The sequence below is a fragment of the Parus major genome, chromosome 24 (assembly GCF_001522545.3).
Source record: "Parus major isolate Abel chromosome 24, Parus_major1.1, whole genome shotgun sequence".
In the NCBI taxonomy this organism is placed as follows: Eukaryota; Metazoa; Chordata; class Aves; order Passeriformes; family Paridae; genus Parus; species Parus major.
The window spans coordinates 6056047-6078843 of NC_031792.1; the positions used below are offsets into that span (position 1 = coordinate 6056047).

The 22797-nt window shown below is 50.4% G+C and overlaps 1 protein-coding gene across 3 annotated transcripts in view; it reads left to right on the forward strand.

The window, feature by feature from the left end:
• Window positions 1–22797, forward strand: part of FLI1 (Fli-1 proto-oncogene, ETS transcription factor) — an 88388-nt gene that overhangs the window by 37546 nt on the left and 28045 nt on the right. For all 3 annotated transcript variants that reach the window (XM_015649721.3, XM_015649723.3, XM_015649722.3), the window contains 2 exons: window positions 12114–12322; window positions 22123–22277. In XM_015649721.3, the coding sequence (XP_015505207.1) occupies window positions 12114–12322; window positions 22123–22277 (364 nt within the window). The remainder of the gene's footprint in view (window positions 1–12113; window positions 12323–22122; window positions 22278–22797) is intronic.

The window sequence follows — 22797 nt, forward strand, 5'->3', positions numbered from 1 at the left end:
TTGGGTTGGTTTGGGTTGCTCTGCAGTGCTGCTGCTCTCCTGCCAAGAGAAGAGCAGCAGGATCATCCCTGGCTGTGACCATCCCTGGCTGTGACCCAGCCACAGGGACAGTGTGAAATACCAACCCAGTGACTGACAGGCCATTGAAGTGAGCCCCAAACTGCTTGGGCTGGGATAGCCCCTTCTCCTCCATACCTTGAGAAACCCAGGTTGATTGCAATTTGTTAATCCTCTCTAGAGTTTTAATGGCCAGCAGGTTCTCCCTTGGGCCCTGCAGGCAGAGCTGGGTCTCTGCAGGATGGCTGCTGCTCACTGCAGGCAGCACTGGGAGGCAGGCTGGGTTATTAGCAGGGAAAGGTGATTGATTTATGAGAGCAGAAGTCTCTTGCTCGCTCTAGCACAGGTTATTCTCCAAATGCAAACTCTCTTTCACTTCACACACACAAAGTGGCCGAGTGCTGTGTTATGAATGGGCCCCTTTGTTACCCCAGGCCCGACACGACAGACTGTTTAGTTCATGTCTGTGCTTTAGCGAAGGAGGACAGGGTCTGCAAGACAGATGTGCCCTTTAATTGCAGGGAAATATTAGAAGATCGTTAAGCCATTCCTGACAGGGCTTTCCTCTGGCTCAGGGAGTGGGGAGTTGTTCTGGGAAGGCCAAGGAGCAGCCCTGTCTTGCCAGCCCCACAAACAGGACCTTGTCCTGCTCCCTCACCCCAACACTAAACAAAAGCAGAGGAGGCTCAGTCAGAAGCCCCACTTTGCTGCCAAAGCTGCAGAGCTACATCTCAGAGAGAACCCTCCTTACACTGCATCTGATAAAAGGCTTTTCAACACAGCTCAGGGGACTTGCCCTGCTGGAGATAAGAGCAGTGCTATCAGCTCTGCTGAGAACATGGAGATGTGCCGAGGGTTCTGCTTCTTATTTGTGTTACTGAGCACGGTCTGAGTGTAAGAAACTCTCCAGCAAAAGGAAAACGCGCTGCAGTCAGCTTAGGAAACACTCCAAAGTGTAGGGGGAAAGGCAGATCTGCTCTATAGGACAGAGAGCTTCAGGGCAGCCTGGGGTTTAGTCTTGCTTTAATTACACTGACAGAATTATTTGGAGCAGTGTTTGGGTGCTTTGAGTTGGTTCATATGCCTCAAAATTACTGGAACAGCCTCATCTGTGTCTGCAGGGCACCTCTGAGATGGTGGCTTTGTCTTTTGGGATCATTGCCGTGACAGAACTTGACAACTCCCTACTTCAGTTGTCAGCTCAGAGCTAATGATTTTAATTTAAGATACAGCAAAATGAACCAGAACAAACCCATCACATTGATTGTACAGGTGGGGATCTGCTGAGGGATAACGTGAATCCCATAGAGGTCTGAGGAAAGGTCCTGAGGATGGCAGAAACCTGCAGAATCAGCCCCACATTACACTTGGGTACATATTCTTAGCCTCACCTCCAGCCCAGGAGAAGGATGCAGAGCTGAGTGACCTGAGCACTGGGTGGGCTTTTGGGCTGGGATTTGTCTCCTGGCAGCCCTAGGTCCCAGCCCCTCCACAAACTCACCAGGAGCCTCTGCTGCAGCTCTTGCCTGCCCTCCCTGCTGCAGAACATCCAAAATCCCTGCCAGAGGCTCATCCACAGACCCTGCTGCACCAGACATTGGATCTCCCAGGCATGGAAAACAATCCCTGGGCACAGACTTGGACCATTCTGTGATTCTGGGACTTCTCGAGGTGGCAAGGGATCTCATTTATCTGAGGCAGGCTCAAAGCCTTTCTCAGTACCACACTGATAAAGCCAACAGCCTTTCTGTTAATGGCCACTGATAAGAGATTTTGGTGAGGGTTTTTTGCTTGGTCTCAGAGGACAGTTAGCTTTGCTTTGTCTATCAGTCCTACCCCTGGGATAACACTTGGCTGTTCTGTGGCCTCTGTCTCCAAGAACTTTTCAAAATCTGAGCTCTTTGGGAGGCAGCATCACACACACAAGGAAACTGAAGCATGGGGACATTAATCCAGCTGTGAAAGAGCCCCTTTTTCATTTTTATTCTCATATCTGCTGTTGGGTGAGCCAGGAGCCAGTATTCACTACCTGGTTCTTGTAGATTCTTGCTGATTCAAGCCTGGTTCTTATAGAGAAGGCCTTGGATATGTTTATTTAGAGGGAATGTTTGTCCTCAGCAAGAGCTTCACTACATTTATGCAGCAGAGGCTTTTTCCCTGCTGCAGCTCCCTGGAACTGTTGGTGGGGTGGTCTTTGCTCTGCAATGTTTGATATCAGGAGGAAGAACAGCACTTTGTCAACTCCTTTTTGTATGGCAATGTTAACTTCATGTTACAGCCCAGGTGCCAGGATGGGATTCAGCCTTTTTGTCCAAGAGGTAGAAGTGATGGCAATCCCTGAATTCTTCCAGGACCTTCCTTTTGCACCAAAGTTAAAACATCAGTGTTCCTTTGTAAAGAAATCAAAAGCCCCTGGGAACTTCCACTGGTGTAAACTGGGTTTTCCTGTTCAAATATCTTGATTGAGATTGACAAAGAAAATATCTCAGTGTAATCCTGCCGAGCTGTTTTCCTTGGATTGCCACGGGCAGGCTTGTTCACAAAATCTCTGCTTTTGCTGTAGGCGTAGGCAGAAACAATCCTGTCCCTGGAGCCACAGGGGCTGGGCTCTGTGCACAAGGAAAACACAAATCCGTGCCCTCCCAGCAGGGTGGCAGCACTCAGCTCCACTGCCAGGCTCAGGAGAGCAGCTGGGGTGTGGGTCAGGAGCCAGCAGAGGCTGGAGTGCTGCACAAGAGCACCTGAGTGTGCCCAGGGGCAGGGAAATACAAACCTGGGCCAATCACGAGATTTAAACCTGATATTTGAGAGGCATTTAAGGCACTGTGCCTCTCAGCACCTGTAAATGGGAGTGTGATTTGTGTGACTTCAGGTTCCTTGGGAATCTCTCCCTCAGGACCTTTCCATCCCAGTCAGAGCCATTTGTCTGGTGGACAGGCAGAGATCAGACTCCCTGTGCTGGATCATGAGCATGCATGTGTTCCTTGGGGAACAAAGTTCCTGGGAGTCCTGGACCACCACCCCCTTCCTCTTATCTCTGGGCCCCATGTGATGCAGATCCAGCCCAAGTAACCTGCTCTGGGCTCAGACCCCAAGTTTGCACTCTGGATGTCTTGGGCACCCAGACCCTGAGCTCAGATTTAACCCAAACCTGGCTCAGGGCACAAATAGACTCAAGCCCTCACTCTGGAAAACCCAGGCCACATGTGGTTTAGGATTCAGCTGCAGAACTGTGCTGGGCTTGTGTTTGCCCCCTCGAGAGTGTCCAGACCTTCCCTATGCACTGTAGACATCAGTGATGGATTATTCCCCATATTTCCTTTCAGCTGAGCCTTCCTGTGGCTGAGCATTCCCTCAAGAAGTGCTGAGGTGCTGCAGGCTCCTCTCCCAGGGAGCAGTGCAGGCTGTGCTCGCTCCTGGAGATGCTGCTGGGATCCTTTCATGCTGTTGTTTTTCCTCAGTCTGGGATAAGTCATCTTGGGCTGAAGGAGCTTGTTTTGTTCTCTGCGGATGGAAACAAAACAGCCCCCGATGGCCGTTTCCTGATGGGCTTCCTGCGATTGTGCAGGGAATGGTGTCAGGGAACAAAACAGGATACGGCAGCGGGCTTGTGAATGTAACAGGGACAATGGTATCAAAGTGGAATAAAAATAATGAATGGGCACTGCTGGAGCCTTGAGTCACAACCTGAAATATTTGTGTCTCCCAAAGCTGCCGCCTCCCGCCCCTTGAATTCCTGGGAGAACTCTTTTTACAGTTTCCAGCGCTTTGGCAGTAGGAACCAAAAGAGAAAAGGTTCTGTGGTTTGCACCTATTCCTTCGTCCTTTTAAGAATGCTTTCTGTCCTTTTCTAAGGCAGCCTAAGAGTAGGCCCAGAGATGGGACAAACCTCTCATGGCAAACCTCCAGTGGTTTTGGGTATCTCCATTTGTTCTTTTCCTTTCTAGGGCAAATCCTTTATATTGAAAAGCCTCAATTTATCTCTACATGTTGGAAACAAAACCAGCAGGATTGTCAGAGTCTCAGTTTCTGACACGAGTTAAAATACCCCCCAGAAGCTCTGGTTTGAGGGACAAGGTGCCACCATTGCAATGCAGATGCAGCTCAAAGGGAGCTCAGCTTTCCTCACACGAAGTGCTGGGTCAATCTGCAAAGTCCTGATGGAATATTTGCCACTGGGAAGAGCCTCTGGCAGCACATCAAGGCAAGGGGCCAGGCACTGGGTGCTCCAGGACAGAGCTGAGGTCAGCACAGCATTTCTGCATTTGTGCTCCAGGATTCTTGGGGTTTGTCAGCAAGCCAGACTCTGAAACCATCTTGCAGTTTCCCTCCCAGTTTCTTCAGCAGAGACGACCATAAAAATGCTACAATAATATTTACTGAAGGGTGCATGTTCACAGTTAGGCCCATGTGTCTCTGTTTACAAACACATCTGCTCAGAGCAAGGCAATTATTTTAAAAGCATGAGGGAAAAAAAGAAATTAAATGAAAAGAAAGGTGAGCTAGAGCTGGGTGGATTTGAGTGCTCAGCCCGGGGAAGCAATCACCCAACAGTGTCGGTCTCAGTGAGAAGGGGAAACAGCTTTGGAGGAGAAAAGCTGTGACCACAGAGGAGTGGAGATACAGGCACAGGAAAGTGATTGAGGGGAGTGCTAATACCTGGCAAAGGCTGATTGATTTTCTGGGAACATGACACAGCTTGGAAAAGATCTTGTGAGATCTTAAAGTCCTCAGCCTGTGCAGGGTCAGGTTGGTTAATCCATAGAGGTGAATCCTTTTGTGTTCTGTGTGACTTCAGTCTCCTGGGAAAAGCTCCAGCTCAGGACTGTTCATCCCAATCAGAGCCATTTTCTGGCTTTTATCAGATACCAGATTTCCAGTGATTCAGTGAAATTACCTGCCAGGATAAGAAACCTGGCCCAAGCCATGCCAAAGGTAAAGCTTCCAGCACTCGGGACAGGTTTCACATTGAACTCTTGAATCATCTCATGTGTCCTGGTTGGCAGAAGCAGGCAGGGAACAGGAGCCAGGGAATTCTCTGGGAATGGCAGCCAGAAGCTGTGGTTTATCCCAATGGACAACACCTCATCCCAGTGTCGGTCCTGGCAGGGTGGGAAGCACTGGGGAAGGCAGGAGTGCTCAGGGAATTCCCTGTCCACAGGATGGGGGTGGGATGAGCCAGCTGGGGACTGATGGGGCTGTTCCCTTCTCCAGGCACAGCTGCTGCTCCTGTTGCAAAGGAAGAGCTGGAGCACACTCCAGGATTTTGGGATGTAAATGATGGGGATGGGATGGCCCCCCCAGCCTCAGCTTTCACCACATTTACTTTCCAGAGGTCAAGGGGCCTCAAAGATAACTTGGGCAGGTTCTTTTTAAATTCTACCTCCATTCCTGGGCTTGTGTTGAGACCTCAGAGAGGCTTTTCCTGGGGATTTCCCACAGTTCCAGGCCTGTTTTAATCCTCCTTATCATTACTCTTAATGCAGCAACTTGCTGGGAAGGAGAAACTGTCACCTGGTTATTCCCAGTTGGCTGGAAACAAACCAAAATAGGCCCTGAAACCATTAATGAGTAGTCTAGACTGAGGAAAAAAAAAAGTCATTGGTCCAGATCCTATAAAAGTGTGCCTGAAGTAAAGTGCTTTTCTGAGAAGTGAAGTACAGAGGAATGATTTATATTTTTATCCTTTTTGAGTCTGCTTTTGGGGATCTTGAGATGAAAATAATAGAGCATTGATTTTAGCAGCCTTCTTTTACCCACTTGATACTTTCATGGGAATAGTGAACATAAAAATAACCCCCAAAAGATAAAGACTTTTTGATTTTTTTGTTCTGAGGAATTTTGCCAAATCATTTTGCTCCAATTTTGAGCTGTCTAATTTCAGCGTGGTTTTGGTGTTTTTCAGTGTTTTTGCTGTTTCTGCTGCTTTTACTCCTGCTTTGTTTTTCCCTTACATGAGTTGTCATATTGTGGTTTCCCGTTTATTTGAAATATGAAGGAATTATGGAATATTTCAAGGCTGCCAAGATACCCTTGGATGGAGTAGCCTGGGTGGAAAGGGGAGGAAAGGGAAGGAAAGGCAGCCTGGGCTGAGTGGGTGGCTCTTTGTCCAGGTCACTGTCCTGCTCTGTGGCTCTGTGCAAGTCTCCAGTGCAGACTGGGGCAAAAACCTGCAGTGTGGGATGCCCTAAAATAATTAAATGAAACCCCTCCTTTATTCCCACAGAAATCCTCAGATCTGCAGAGACTTGGGCACAGTGTTAAAGGTTTGCTGCCTTCTTTACCCTGAGTGCTGCTGCAGCAGGAAAAGGGGCTTGGAGCAACCTGGGACAGGGGAAGGTGTCCCTGCCCTTGGCAGGAGGCAGAATGGGATGAGCTTTAAAGTCCCTTCCAACCCACACCATTCCATGATTCTGTGACAGCAGCCTGCATCTTGTCCCATCCCTCCTGGGGCAGGGACAGCTCTAGGCAGTGATTCCAGCAGTTGGGATGTCCCAGGGCCAGCAGCAGCAGCTCAGTGGGGAAATGCTGTGAGCAGCACTGTGGGACACTGAGCAGTGCTGCATGTAGGTACAAGGGGGAAGAACCATGCACCTTGGAAGTGACAGCTCTCATCCTGCTGCACTCACCAATGGATCTCCAGCTGCAGCCAGGAAAAGCTCCTAAGCAGGATTATGAAGGGCACAGGGGCACAAGATTGGATTGTGGTTGCTGGCAATCAAATGTTCATGATTACAGTTTTCAAGGGGAAGTTCTGGGGAGTCCCTGCCCCAATCCCACCCTGTAAGGAAGACGGAATAGCAGGAAAAAACCTCAGGAAAAATGGTCTGGAAAAGCTGCAGAGGGAATTCTTAGTTTGATTAGGAGCAAGGGAAGAGTGGATATCTGAGAGTGTGTCCAAAGGATTCCTGTCTGTGTCCCAGAGGCAGCACTGCCCGGGGCTCGGTGCCACACAGTGTGCACAGTACAGGGCAGTAGAGGAGGAACAAGGCCAGGAGAGGGGAATGATCCCTAAAGGTGATGCCAAAGATCAAGGGCAGGGATGAGAACACTCTGTCTTCCAATCCAGTGCCTGATCCCTCCTAATGTGCTGCCCCAAAATCAGCACAGACCCTGCTCCTTTTTGAATTTCTTATTTGACTCATTTTCTTGTAAGTCTGATGTTATCTCTGTGCTCGTATGAGATGCTGGCAGCAGAAATGTTGACTTGTAACATTGCAGTGCCAAAGTCATCTCTACTCCAGGGCTGCTCCTTGGTGCAAACCCTGGGCCGTATTGTGAGGCTGCTGACCTCTGATTTTGGTGTTTTATATCACCAGGTCTGGGCTCTTCAGGTCTATGTTGGCAACATTCTCTTTACAAAAATATTTCAGGAGTGATTTTCTCACAGGACCAGGAGTGGTGAAATTTTGGGGAGGGGGGAAAAAGGAAAGAAAATCGCTACCCCTCTAGCAATGGAGTCATCTCTCCATGGCAGTGTACAGTGGTTCAGGTACTCAGCACTGCCTTCTCTTCTAAGTCAGCCTTTGTGGAGGAGGATGAAGCTTTGATCTTTAGCAATGCCTTTTAAATGTGGTTATGGCCAGAAAAGTGAATGTAGAGAGCTAAAAGTTGATGTTCAGTGAAATCTCATTGCTCGTACATGGAATAACCTCACTTATTGGGGATACCTGGGGTGACAGCACTGACTGCTCACCTCACCAGCCCTTGTTCCCCTGGCCTTTCTCCTTTCTCAAATGTCCTGTTCAGTTCATTAGCTAAGTGAAACATTTGCTAAAGTGTGTGTGTCATCTCCCCTTGCAAGGAGATCAGGAAAACTTGTTTGAAGCACTGGTGGCTTGTCAGCCCTCCCAGAATCTCAGACTGGCTGTTCCTGCCCTCAAGGCCAAAGCCAAAGCGTGCTTCCTGCTATGTCCCACTTGCACCTGGGACCTGGGTCAGGATGGCTCATCCAAATAAAGGCAAACCTGATAATTCACTCTCTTACAGCTGGAAACTGCTGTATAAATAAGACCCCACCACAGATCCGTGCCTGAGGGATGCAGGAGTGTGTGGCAGCTCCTCGGGAGCCTCGTTTGTGGCAGTCACTGGTGGGCTGCCCTGGAGAGGCTGCCCAGGGAGCTGGGTGTGCTGCGAGTTGCCACGGCCACATTTATGCCAGGAATGTGATTAAAACCTGGAAAAACTGAGGCCAGCCTATTCCCAGAGGCACTATAACATAACATACATGGCATAGTAGCACACACAGCCCCTGTCTCAGCCTCAGGCTGGCCGGCCCTAGGCCACAGGCTGAGGCAGTGGCGTGGGGGGACTTGACGGGCTGTGCCCTGTCTGGGAGGCTGTGTTGGCACCTGGGACACCTTGGAGTGTTTTCCCAGTCTCCAAACACTGAGTAGCTCTCGATTCCAGGGGAGAGAAGCTCAGTATTCCATGGAGCTGCTGCTTTCTGCCTCAGCCAAACCCCTCCTGAACAGGCTGGGCCTTCAAAGGTGGGCCTGGCCAGCTTTGCCTGGAGAGCTGAGCCCCACAGCGAGCACAGGGAAGGTTGGGCACGTTCCCTGCAGCCTGGAGCCGAGCCCTGGCCCCTTCCAGGACAGCTAGCCTGAGTTCCAGGCAGCCCTGGCCTTTTGCAGGGGGTCCCCAGCCAGCAAAGGCTGCTTGCCCCCGTGTTTTTCTGTGAGCAGTGGATGTGAGCACAGGGCTGAGCTGGTGGCAGCGGGGCTGGCTCAGTGCCACCCAACTTCCCTTGCATGTCACCAGCACCGCTGTGCTGTGCTCCTGGAGCTGAGCAGGTGTCACCAGCCCTATCTCTCCTCATCTGCTGGGGAGGCTCAGCTCCCCTGGGGCTGAGCCTTTGTGCTGCCACCAGCTCGGGTTTAGCTCAAACCACTCCCAGCCCAGGAGCTGCCAAGAGCAGCTGAAGCATTTGGACTTTTTCTCCCGTTTTCAGGACTGAAACTGTTCCTGCAGAGCAAGGCAGAGCTCAGTCCCAGTGCCCCAGTGAGGTTACTGCTGTCCCAGTTAACACCACTTGCATGCAGGCAGGTCTGAGCAGCCACTTGGTCTTTCAAGGAAGATCCTTATCTGAGGTTCTCTGCCACATACTCTGTGTCACAGAGCAGTGTGTGCTTGCTTGTGTACGTAAAGTTGTACTTGGTGCAACCCCAACCATTGATCTTGGTCCAGGGTTATTCTGTGCAGTGTTGTTAGGTTTGGGGGTTTTGGGGACAGTCAAAGAGATCCCTCCTTTCCAATTTCTTTACCACCAGAACCTTTCTTCAGAAGGAAAAGGCTTTAGGCAGAAAAAGCAGCCTGGAATTAAGAGAGCCTGACAAAGCCTGAATTCAGAAGAACCCCCCAACTGCTGCATAAGTCCTGCTGAATTGCCAGCAAAAATCTTGTGAGCAGCTTCTCACTCTGATTTTGTGGGATAACTGTCATTACAGGTATTTTCTCAGATATTGTTTCCCTCAAATCCCCCAATTTTGTGTATGATTTTAGACTGGAAATCTCCAAACCCAAACATGCAGAATCTTTATCTGATGATTTTGCAGTGGTACTCACGTTTCTCTTGTCTCTGCCCAGCTGAGACAGGGTCTAGAGGGCCCTAAGCCAGTCCAGCAGCTCAGTGTGGGGTTCACCCACCACCTCAGGTAGGGAACCTGACACTTTCTGTACTGCAAGGAGTACAAATCTGCAGAAAATGTGTCATTTGGGAAGCCCTGCCTGGGGTGAATCCTGACCTCAGTGAATCAGAGGAGCAGCAGCTCCTGATCCCTGATGGGAAGGCTTGCTTCCTTTTAAGACTGAACCATCTCTTGTTTTTGTACCTTCCTTCGCAGGCAAACTTTGCAGCCTGGAGATAATGCCAGCCCTTTGAGGGGTTTGTGAGACAATTCACACCAATCCATCCCAAGGACACATTCCACTCCCTACCCTACTCTAAAGCTGAAAAAGGGAGGGGTATTTTAGAAAGGTTATGAATCCACCAAGGAAAAGCAGCAGGAAAGGCTGAACACGACGTGAGCTCCTTCCACCAACCATCACTGGGCAGTGTGGGGTAAAACCCTCCTTTTTGCTCTTTAGTGCCTGTAACCAGTGTGAGAGGTTGACCACAAATTGCAGCAAATGCTGGAACGTCAGTGGGATTTATGCAGATATTTGAGGGTTCCTCTGAATTCAAGCTTAGTCAGGCCCACTCCAATTCTAGGCCACTTTGGCTTGTTTGGGTTTGTTATGTGATCAGAGATCAGAGATAGAAAAGTGCTGATTTTTGTAGGCCTGACTGTCTTTAAGTGGGTTAACTTCAGGCTGAGGGGGATTTTTGTGTTTACCCTCTAAATTATTGATGTTTTTTATGACGATATCAGGAGCCTGGTGGTATCTGATTTGTGTTTAGATTCTTGTGTCATTCCAGGAGCTGCACTTCTCTAAGCTTTCAGAATTTCTGTTTCTTTCCCTGGTTATGGAAGAATTTACAAAACAAACCCCTGAAACAACTACTGGGGGGCGGGGAGAGAGCAATGATCTATTATTTTTAGAAGCTCCCTGTTCAGGCTGTGCCCTGTGAATGTTAAGCACGGGGGCTGAGCACACACAAGGTTTCAGCCGTGTGTTCAGTGACTCTCCACAGCCCACACACCACTGCTGGATGGCTTTTGAGCTCTAAGTGCCCAGAGTAGGTGAGTCTGTAGCTTTGTTTTGGAGTCTGCTCCATCAGCTCACATTTAAGTGGGGGCTGCTTTCAGTGCAGGAGGTTCCTCCTTCGGTTTCTGCCCTGCCACTCATAAAGGCAGCTGTGTTGTGTGTGGTTAACTGAGCTCCCTCCAGAGCAGGCAGCCCTTGCCAGATGCACTTTAAGTCAGGCAGGGCTGTGCCAAAGCCATCAGGAGCCTGGCACTTCTTGCTTGGAAAACCCAAGCACATCCACACAAGGAAATTGATAGTCAGAACTTTTTGTCAATATTTGGAGTTTCAGCAAGGGAGGGGGGGGTGGAATAAAAAAAAAAAGGATAAAGATTTCCTGTTTTTAAGCATTTCTAGAAATGCACAGTTGGGTAACACACCAGCCCTTCATTTCCCACAAAATAAACAAAAAGTGTAAAGTAATGCTTTTTTTCCCCCACCACGAACACCCATAACTGTGACCTGCTCTGGCTGCTTCTCCTTCAGCAGCAACCTCAAAACACAAACAGCACACAAATCCTCTGAAAGGAGATGTAGAGACCTTCACGTGCCACTCCAGAGGTGTTCCTGCTGCACACCAGTTGGGTTTGGAGCAGCAGTGCAGCAGGTGGGCAGGTCACTCACTGGGACTGGGGCTGAAGCTGCTCATAGTGAGCATTGAGGTGTCACAGCCCTGTGAGGTGTCACAGCCCTGTGAGGTGTCACAGCCCCATGAGGTGACACAATCCCATGAGGTGACACAGCCCTGTAAGGTGCCACAGCCCTGTGTGGTGCCACAGCCCCATGAGGTGACACAGCCCCATGAGGTGACACAGCCCTGTGAGGTGCCACAGCCCCATGAGGTGCCACAGCCCCATGAGGTGACACAGCCCCATGAGGTGACACAGCCCTGTGAGGTGCCACAGCCCTGTGTGGTGCCACAGCCCCATGAGGTGACACAGCCCTGTGAGGTGCCACAGCCCTGTGAGGGGTCACAGTCCCATGAGGTGCCACAGCCCCATGAGATGACAGCCCCAGCAGGTCCTGTGCTGTTTTCAGAGCTCCAGTGAACCCAAGTGCTGCTCCCACCTAAAGCCAGCAGTCAGCAAAGCAGAGCAGAGTGAGCCCTGGTTTGCACAGGGGTTCCTGGACCCCAAAGGCTCTGATTGCCCCTGGCAGGTGGAAATTGCAGCCAGCAAAGCAGAGCAGAGCGAGCCCTGGTTTGCATAGGGGTTCCTGGACCCCAGGGCTCTGGCTCCCCTGGCAGGTGGCGATGGCAGCCAGCACGGGGCAGCCGGGGGGCCCTGCAGGTGCTCCCCAGCTCAGAGGGAGAACCAGAGGGCAGTTCCTGCTTTAGTCAGGGCTCTGAGGGCTGTTCTGTCTCTCCCCAGGAGGCTCTGTCGGTGGTGAGCGACGACCAGTCCCTGTTTGACCCCACGTACGGCGCGGCCGCGCAGCTCCCCAAGGACATGACAGCCTCCGGCAGCCCCGACTTCGGGCAGCCCCACAAGATCAACCCCCCGCCCCCCCAGCAGGAGTGGATCAACCAGCCCATGAGGGTCAGTGTCAAACGGGAGTACGACCACATGAATGGATCCAGGTAAGGAAAGACCTTTTCCACGCTTCCAATCTTAATCACAGAATATCCAGGCTGGGAGGGATCATTGAACCCAACTCCTGAATCCAAACCCCGAGTCCAAACAAAGGCAAAGCACACACTGTTCATTTGTGCTTTTGTCCTGCACATCAGCAAACCTTTCTGTGCAGGACCATGTCCCACTCTCCTGCAATTCCTTCTTTTGGGACACATTTTTAACAGCCTGAGCACCCTGCTCGTGTGGTTCTGAAGAATGTGTCCCCTCCCCTTCTCCATGAACACTCCACAGACTGGGCATGAAACTGCCAGGGCAGAGCTCATGCTGCAAATGCTGCTGTAAATCCCTTATTTCACCTCTGAGTTCAGCACCCCATGGATGTGCTGTGTTTCCAGGGGCTCACAGAAAGGAACATGCAGCACTGATTGAAGTTTCTGCCACTGAAAGCTGCACTGCTGGGCTGCAAGGGCTTCACTGAAGGACACTTCTATTTGTGCTCTACCAGGGCATAAGCAAACCTCTGGAAACAGAAAGCTTTTTGATGGAGAAGGGAGAAGGAGGAGTCCTTTATGGGAGTCTGCATGGTGCCTGTGCCCACCCTTTCTGAGTGGACAGAGGTGACACAGGGAATTCAAGAGTAATTGGAGGAGGGCTGTGAACCCCCAGAGGGTGACTGGGGATGGTGTAACCCCCCCAAAAGAAGAACAGCCAAAGAACAGCCCAGCCCCTGTCATTTGGACTTAAAGGTGAATCATTTCCCTGCTCAATGCCAAATTGAATGGCTTGAAAACATTTTGTTATAGCAGCTCAGGTAGCCCCTTTTAGAAACATTACTACAAGACTACAGCCTGGAAACAAATTTCACCTTCTTGAACATAATTTTTAAGTGTAAAAATTTCAATTTTTTTTTCAATTTTAAATACAGATATTATATAGATACACTTTTTTTAGCAAAATCTTGTAAAGTTCACATTAATTTTAAATGTGATTTGAATTTTAAAGTCACAAACATTAATAGCATTTGTAGTGTTTCACAGGGTGAAACTCTCAAGGGTTTTTCTACTTTAGGGTGAGTTTAGCAGCACATTTTCCTGGTTTCTGAGAACACAGCAGAGTGCAGAGTTGGAAAGAGAAAGCAGCCTTGCACTTTCAGCCCTCTACAGAGAAATGATGCTGTTAAAGACATCAAACAGCAGCGTGTTGTTTTTTCCTCATGAGTGTACAGTAGATGCTGATTTTACCCTCAGATAAAGGCCTTTGTGGCAGTTGCTCTCTCGTGGGGATCATTTGCAGGCTGAACTCAATCTCACCTTGATTGTGCCTCAGTAGCATTTCTTGACTTCATCAAAACCACGTGGGTATTTATTTGTGCTGTTTCCAGTCTCAGAACTGGGGTGAAACATGGGAAAATGAGTTATTTCCTGAAAAAAAGACAAAGAGAATGGTGGATCTTGAAAGTACCTGGGGTTTTGATATTCATAGGGGTTACCTTTGGCTACCAAGGATAGTTTTCTTAGGAAAAGGAGGAAGGAGCCTTGGCAGCATTGCCAGGCTGCCCAAATCAGGAGGTGTCCCTGCCCATGGCAGGGGATGGGATGGGATGGGATGGGATGGGATGGGATGGGATGGGATGAGCTTTAAGGTCTCTCCCAACCCAAACCATCCTGGCATTCTGATTGCTGCAGTTGCTCACACCCCCAGTGCCAGACTCACACACACAGAGGAGTTCCTCCCTTTCCACTCCTCTGTCCCAGGGAAATCTGGCAGGGAAAAGGAGGCCTCCCCATCCTCTGAGCTGCCATAAACCACATGAGTCTGTGCTCTGCAGGTCCTGTAAGCACAGGCTCTGTATCATTCTGAGTGTGTCTGTACTTGTATACCCAAATTGTCTGAGTGTTCCAGGTGCTCTGGAATTAAATGTCCTGAGCTGTCCTTCCATGGTGATTCCTGTGTGCCCATTTCCTCCTCTGCTCAGAAAATAAGGGAAATAGCTCTGCCTGGACAAACTGATTCATGAACAACTGGAGGAGCCCTGGGAGCCATGGAAAAGGCCCTTGGAGTGTGTTGGTTCTGGGCAAAGAGGAAATCCTTCTTTACAGGCTTGCTCAAGACTCCAAGGTTCTTGGACACAAAATGTATGCTCAGTGTCCCTAAAGAGAGGAAACCCCCTGTCAGGAGAGAAGAAAAGGCTGCTGTGAATGTCAGGGCCGTGCACTGCCAGAGCTCCCACCCTGCCTCTGGATAATTCCTTAGCATGGGAGCCCCAGGGCACCCGAGACAGGAGAACATTCCTGTGACTCCTCCATCCCCTCCTCCCTTCCCTGCATGTCCATCCCAGTCCCTGGGGATGGACTGGGCCACTCCAATCACTCATTCCCCTGCCCATCAGCTCCTGGCCAACCCTGCACACATGAGAGGCCAATCCTGACCCCAACCCCAACCCCATTTAACTCCAGCTGCAGGCTGAACAACACCCAGAGCCCCCCTGTCTCTGTCCCTGCCTCTCTGGTTCCTCAAGCATCCTTTCCCCATGCTGCAGCTGCCTCTTCAGCAGGATCAGCCTGTGCTGTCACCTGGGCTGGGAATGCTGCCAGAGCTCTGGCAGGGACACAGCTCCAGGGACCAGAGCTGGGGACAGCAGGGACAGTGCCCAGCTTTTCTCTTTCTCTCAGAAACCAGAAGCAGGGCTGAGGGTGTGATGAGCTGGTTTGATCCTCAGCAGGGTGGGAGAAGGGTCTTTGAAGGAGCTCTTCAAGGGCTAAACAACATGGAAAGCCCACTCAGCCTTCTACCCCATGCCAGGATCCCCTGGTTTACCCTCAAACTGGAAAGAATTTTTCCAGATAAGTGCATCCTAACTGTCTGTAGGAGATGCTCAGGCAGGGATCAGTGTTTTAGGGGAGAAGATGGAAATTCTGTATTGTTGCAAGATTCAGATGTAGAAATTTTATTAACTCCTCTACTGTTATCAGAGCCTGAGGCAGTTTATGGCTTCATAATCTGCCCTTGTCCTCACAGACAGCACCTTGCTCAGAGCAAAACTCACTTAAAATTATATTCAAAAACCAAACCAAAATAAACAAAAATATCTTTCACATTTGAAATTTTACTGAATAAAGAAGAAGAATTATTTAGAGGAATGCTGGGTAAAGTTTAACCAAATTTACAACCAATGAATAATAGAGTTTTCCTTATATTTTACATAAATTCCAAATGAACCAAGCAACAGGAATTCTAGATCTTGACAGCATTTACTGAGCTTCCCCAGATCTGGACAAACTGGATCTCACTGGATCACACTGTCACAGCTGGATCTCACTGTCACAGCTGGATCTCTCTGTCACAGCTGGATCACATTGTCACAGCTGGATCTCACTGTCACATCTGGATCACTCTGTCACATCTGGATCTCTGTGTCACAGCTGGATCACACTGTCACAGCTGGATCACACTGTCACGCCTGGATCACATTGTCACACCTGGATCTCTCTGTCACACCTGGATCTCACTGTCACAGCTGGATCTCACTGTCACAGCTGGATCACATTGTCACACCTGGATCACATTGTCACACCTGGATCTCACTGTCACACCTGGATCACACTGTCACAGCTGGATCACTCTGTCACATCTGGATCTCACTGTCACACCTGGATCTCACTGTCACACCTGGATCTCACTGTCACAGCTGGATCTCACTGTCACACCTGGATCACACTGTCACAGCTGGATCACTCTGTAACATCTGGATCACATTGTCACACCTGGATCTCTCTGTCACACCTGGATCACATTGTCACACCTGGATCTCACTGTCACACCTGGATCACTCTGTCACACCTGGATCTCACTGTCACACCTGGATCACTCTGTCACAGCTGGATCTCTCTGTCACACCTGGATCTCAGTGTCACAGCTGGATCACTCTGCATTTGCAGCTAAACTCAGTGAGCGATTTTTAAGTAATATTACAAAACAATCTTTGAATGTGAAAGAAGGTTCTCCTGTGCTGCTGGATGTGGGCAATCTTCCCTGGGCAGTCCCAGCTGTGGCACGGATTTTGTGGAGCTGAAATAATGAAGTCTGTGCTTTGGCAATCTTTGGAACCGCTCTGCAGAGCCTTTGGGAGCAGCTGGGGCTGTCCCTGGATCCCTGGAAGTGCCCAAGGCCAGGCTGGACAGGGCTTGGAGCACCCCGGGATAATGGGAGGGGTCCCTGCCCATGGCAAGGGTGGGGCTGGATGGGCTTCCAGGCTCCTTCCAGTCCAGACCGCTCAGGGATCCTGTGATGCTTCTCTTGCTTCAGAACATGAAAATAACAGCAAGGTTGGGGGGCCCCAAGGTGTTGGTGGCCTGGGGTCGGTGCCAGAGCGAGCCAAAGGGACCTTGTGTGGTGTGTGCCGGGATGAGCTCCCTGTGGAGCAGCGTGTGAGCCCTCTAGTGGGATTTACCGGCTCCTCCTGCCCCAGCATCTCCCTCCTGTTTGCCTTTACCTGGATGGCACAAAGAACATAAACTTTGCCATCCTCTAGTGGGATTTACCGGCTCCTCCTGCCCCAGCATCTCCCTCTGTTTGCCTCTACCTGGATGGCACAAAGAACATAAACTTTGCCATTCTTTTGGCAGTTGTGCAGCCTCTTTCAGCTGGAGTTTCCCTCCTCCCGAGGCATTCCTGAGAGCAGCACTGAAGCACAGGCAGATGCAAGTTTGGAGGAGGTGACTCTGTAAGAGGGGACCACAAGTAGAATCCCAGTGTCTGCTCTTCCTTCCTTCACTCAACAACAACAAATTTAAATGGGGCTCTACACTAAAAAGGAGCAAAAAAAAAAAAAAAAAAGGGGTGGAAGAAAGGAGGAATGAAAGGATAGGAAAAGAGGGATAGGAAAAGGAGGAAATATTTCCCTGAGCCAGGTTCAGAAATTCCTGAAATCCATTATTTTGCTCTTCCGAGCAGAAGCCAAAGGTGATTCCTAGACAGAGCCCTGGGACAGTGATTGTTTTATTTCCACACCTCTGGAGCCCAGGCTGGAGCTGTACAGAGGATTTACTGGTCACTGCCAGGCGAGCTGCTTGTCCATTTTGGCCAGTCTAGGAAAAACTTTCCCAAACACCAAACTCTTGGCATCTCCACAGAGAGCTTCTGGAACAAGGAGCCTCTGGACAGTGGGAATGAGTTCTGTTCCTTGGACATGCCACAGGGACTGTGCTCCAGAGAGCTGTTGCAGTCAGCTGTGTCCATTTACCTGTGCATCCACAACATTTCCTGCCAGAGCCTGAGCAAATCCAGCATGGAGAGCCACTGGAACATCTGGAGTCTCTGGGAAAAGTCAGGGATTGATCTGGCATCTGAAATGCCCTCAAATGATCAGGGAGTGTTTCTATGAATCCCAGCCTGCCCATGGGTGATGCATGAGCTGAGGAAGGAGCGATATTCCATGAATACACTGCTCACAGCTCCCTGCCCTCCTCTGACACTCTTGTTGTTCCCCAGGCTGAATCCTCCCCTGTGTGGCCACAGCTCCACTCCCCCTTGCTGGGATAAATTCCTCATCTGGGGCAGGGGCTGCAGGGCTGACTGTGACCAGCAGAACTGTCTCAGTTCCCAAGAAAAGACTGTTTGGTAGGAAATGCTGGGTTCCAGAGGACACAAAGTTAAGGATTTTCTCACTTGCTGTCACTGAAGATTCCATGGTGTTTTCTCAGGGACAGCTCCGTTTCCTGCCCAGTTCAGTTTGGTTGATGCTATTTCCCATTGAGTATCCAACAGGGTTAGCTCTGGATGCAGCCATCCCAAAACCTTCCCCAGAGGGAAGGGAGGCAGCTCTGCAGCCACATGGACACGATCCTGCCAGGTACCTGCAGCACATTCAGTGTCCTGCAGGATTAATGGGGTGCCTCCTCTGCCCACAGGGCCTGGTAGGGCACCTCAGTCCCTTAAATTTCTCTTCAGACCTTTCTGCCAGATGTTTCCTGTACTTGACTGTCCAGGTTTGGCTTCTGAGGCACAGAGCAAGGGATGGGCAGGGTCTGAACTGCCAGAACAGAGTCTGTGATGTGAAAAATCATCACAAAAACACCGAGGGGATCTCACAGCCCCGGGGTTATTTTGCTTACTTCACTGAGGGTCATGTGGGTATGCACAATGTGAGCAGGGAGCACAACCAGCCAAGGACTCTGCTCTGTCCCAGTGCTCATTCCATGCCCACAGAAACATGGAGAGGTCTTTAGAAGGTGTTGGTATTCAAGAGTGTGGCTATCACAGAGTCACAGAATCCCTGAGAGGTTTGGGCTGGAAGGGACCTTAGACATCATCCAAATCCCAAACCCTGCTGTGGGCAGGGACACCTTCCCCTGCCCCAGGTTGCTCCAAACAAGGCTCATCCAGCCTGGCCTTGGGCACTCCCAGGGATCCAGGGACAGCCCCAGCTGCTCTGGGCACCCTGTGCCAGGGCCTGCCCACCCTGCCAGGGAACAATTCCTTCCCAATATCCCATCCAGCCCTGCCCTCTGGCACTGGGAGCCATTCCCTGTGTCCTGTCCCTCCATCCCTTGTCCCCAGTCCCTCTCCAGCTCTCCTGGAGCCCCTTCAGGCCCTGGCAGGGGCTCTGAGCTCTCCCTGGAGCCTTCTCCTCTCCAGGTGAGCACCCCCAGCTCTCCCAGCCTGGCTCCAGAGCAGAGGGGCTCCACCCTGGAACATCTCCATGTTCTTCTCTGGACTTACTCCAGCAGATCCAGTGATCCACGTCCTTCTTGTGTTAGGGGCCCCCCAGAGCTGGACTCAGCACTGCAGGTGGGGCCTGTGCTGGAATAGCTCCCCATGGAGCTGTTTGAGTGGAATATATGGAATTATTTGATCATAAATAGTGCATGTCCCATCTGCAGGGGCATTTTCCAGGGAAATTTAACTCCAGAGCACGATGGGAGAGAGAACCCTGGTCCCCAGGCAGGGCAGGAGAGGAGGTTGGTCACTCACCAGGGACAGTGAGCCAAGAGCACACGAGTCTGAGCCCCTGGAGAACGTTCTGAGACCCTGGAGGACAATGTGAGACCATGGAGTGCAGTGTCACAGCTGGATCACTCTGTCACAGCTGGATCACTCTGTCACAGCTGGATCTCTCTGTCACACCTGGATCTCTCTGTCACAGCTGGATCTCTCTGTCACACCTGGATCATGCTGTCACAGCTGGATCTCTCTGTCACACCTGGATCATGCTGTCACAGCTGGATCACTCTGTCACATCTGGATCACTCTGTCACACCTGGATCTCTCTGTCACAGCTGGATCTCTCTGACACACCTGGATCTCGCTGTCACATCTGGATCACTGTCACAGCTGGATCACTCTGTCACAGCTGGATCTCTCTGTCACAGCTGGATCCCGGATGTCCCCTGGCCCTGCCCAGCCCAGGCTGTGCCCAGCAGGACTCAGCTCTGGCAGTTGTCACAGCTGCCAGGAGCAGTGGGGCAGGGAATCAGCACTGCTCCATTCCCTGTGCAATCCCCGTGTCCTTGCAGCTCCTCAGCCTCTCCCCAGCCGCCTCAGGGACATTAAACCTTCAGCAGTTGCCTCTCTGAAGGCGGATTTTGGTTCCCTGCCTGGAAAAACAGTAGGCGAAATAGTAAAGCCTTAAATTCGAACATGTGTAAGTTATACATCTTATTTCCATTTTCCAGCAACATTCCCTTCGTCAGACATGAGGAAAAAATTACTGTCTGCCTTGGAATATCTCAGTGGAGCATTTATCTCCCAGCCATGATAACTGAATTTCAGGCACTTCTCCCTCCCCCCAGTTCAGGTTAAGAGACAAATTTGTTTAGTGTCCTGCTTGGAATTCTTGCCAGCTGAGCTCAGAGGGTGGGATTTGTGCACTGTCACCGTTCTTACCCTGCAGGGAATGGTTCCCTGTCCTGATGGGACTCTTGTGCCTGGGTTCTTTTCCCCCTTGGACTGAGACTGATGAGAGACAGGCAGTTTTCTCTTGTTCAGACTCGGTTGTTTAATCTTCTCTTATCCATATTACATATATACAGGGTACAAGGAGCTACGTGCACTAAGATAGAAAGGTGCAAAATGGATAATAAAGATCTTCTTCAAGGTCTTTTATATGTCCATTTATCCAATTAACAAATGCCAAGGAAATTATTTTTCTTGGTGACCCAGTGACCCAACACCTGTGTGCTGCACTGTGGCATTCTTTATCCAATCACTTTCTACTATCCAAAAACCTCTAGAAGAAGAAGATGAAGAAGGAAGAAGGAAGAGACAACACCCTAAATCCTCCGTCTTGTCTTTTGCTTTTTAAGAGCTTAAATCTTTAACTTTTTTACTTAGTGACTTAAGAAAACACTCTAATTTACACAGTCCCACTCCTAGTTTTTCTATTTAACTTTAACAATTGTTTCCATGGTTTTATGTGAAATTCAGTGAGATTCAGTGAATTTTCTTGGGTGTCAGAGGCAGGTATCAGAGATAAGGGCACACTCTCTGTGCCTCTGGCTCCAACAGTTCCCTCCCAAAGCTCTTGGCTTCTGGCAGAGGAGGAGGGTGGCTCTGGTATTAAAGCCTGGCTTTGCTCTGTGCAGAGGTTGTGCACTAATTCCCCCTTGGAAAGGTGAGAGCAATGATATTCCCTTCCCTGGAAGTCCCTCGAGATGGGATGTGCTGTGTGTGGCAGGCTCAGGGCTGGGGGTTGAAGGGACTAAAGGCAGGAGCTGCTCCTGCAGCTGGAGAAAAGCACAATCCCTGCTCTCTCTCTGGGATTTGGAGGCTCCCAATTCTCTCAGAGCCTTCCCAAGGGCCTGCAGTAGGCCCGGCCTTAGCACGGCACCACCTGAGCTGCTGGATGTCCCCTCTTCATCACTCCAGCACCTCAGGACTTAAACTGGGGCCAGACACCTTTTCATACTGGTACTGAGGTCTGAAGTTCCTGACTCATGCCTGGGGCATCCCAGATTCCCAGATTTCCTCACCAGGTAGTGAGCTGTGGCACTATTAATCAGAGAATAATAGAATAACAGAATAATAGAATAATTGAACAATAGAATAACTGAACAGGCTGTGTTGGAAGGGACCCACAAGGATCACCAAGTCCTACTCCTGTCCCTCACAGGACACCCCAGCAATCCCACCATGTCCCTGAGCATTACCCAAACGCTCCTGGAGCTCTGGCAGGCTCCAAGGACAGACAAGTCCTGTATAAATCAGACTCTGTGCTGCCGTGGCTGTTCTCTGGGGACAGCCCTGTCACTTTGGGTGGGTGTTTTGGGTTCTTTGTTAATGCCATGAAAGGGCTGTTCCTGTGTCCCTGTGAGCTCTGCAGAAACACCTCAGGGCAGGTGAGAAGAGCAGCTGTGTGCCACTGCCAGGCTCCACTGCAACCCGAGGGGCGTTTTAGCAGCACAAAGGATGGAACAGCCTGGCAGGGGCTCCCAGGAGCACCCAGCCTGCCTGCAGGATTGCTGCAATGCACGGAGCAGCCAGTGATGAGCGAGTGGGGTGGAACCCACAGACTGGTGTAATGGGCACTGGCTCCTTGCCTGGCTGGGGAATGTTGGTATTTCAGATCCACGGCACACGTTGCCTTGTCTGGAACTCATTCCCTTGGAGACTCCACCTGGTTGTGTTATCAGAGATCCCCTGTGTGACTCGTGCCCCACAGACCCTTTGTGACCCCCAGGAACAGGTCAGGAACGGCCTCTCCCAGATAAAGGAACTCCCTGAACGTCCCCCTTGGGCCGTGTCCGTGAGCCAGCCCTCCTGTGCTGAGGGACAGCGGTGCTGACCCAGCTTTCCCTTTGCCTTCCAGGGAGTCCCCCGTGGATTGCAGTGTGAACAAGTGTGGGAAGCTGGTGGGAGCAGGGACCGAGTCCAACGCCATGAGCTACAGCACCTACATGGACGAGAAGAACGGGCCTCCCCCGAACATGACCACCAACGAGAGGAGAGTCATCGTCCCCGCAGGTACCGCCACTCGCTGCGCCAGCTCCCCTGCTCTGCCTGCAACAGCTCTTCTTTAGTTTGTTTATCTGCTCCCACAGGAATTCTGTCTCTTACAAACCTCGCTAAAAATAAGGAAAATATCAGAGTTTCTGGCTAGTGGGAATTCCCATGTCTGGGTGCATGATCTGAATCAGGATAGGCAGCAGATAATTGGTGCTTCTTCTCTTTTTTTTAAATTTTCTTTTTAATTGTTTTTTTCCTGGAATGAAGCATTGTTTTGGTGTGCTGAAGTAAATCCATCTCCTGTCATGTGTTAGAGGAGAATCTGCTTCCTGGGACACGCAGGGGATGATCAAAGAGGAATGAAGTGGGCCCAAGTTATAACTCCCCTGGTGCTCTCAGGATCCAGCTGCACTTTCAAGTCACACTGATTGATTCAAAATGAGCTATTTTGTTTCCATTTTTTTTTTGTTAGAAGTACAAACCCAGAAAAAAATATATTTTGCAGGAACTATGTTATCCTTCCAAAAACTGTCACACA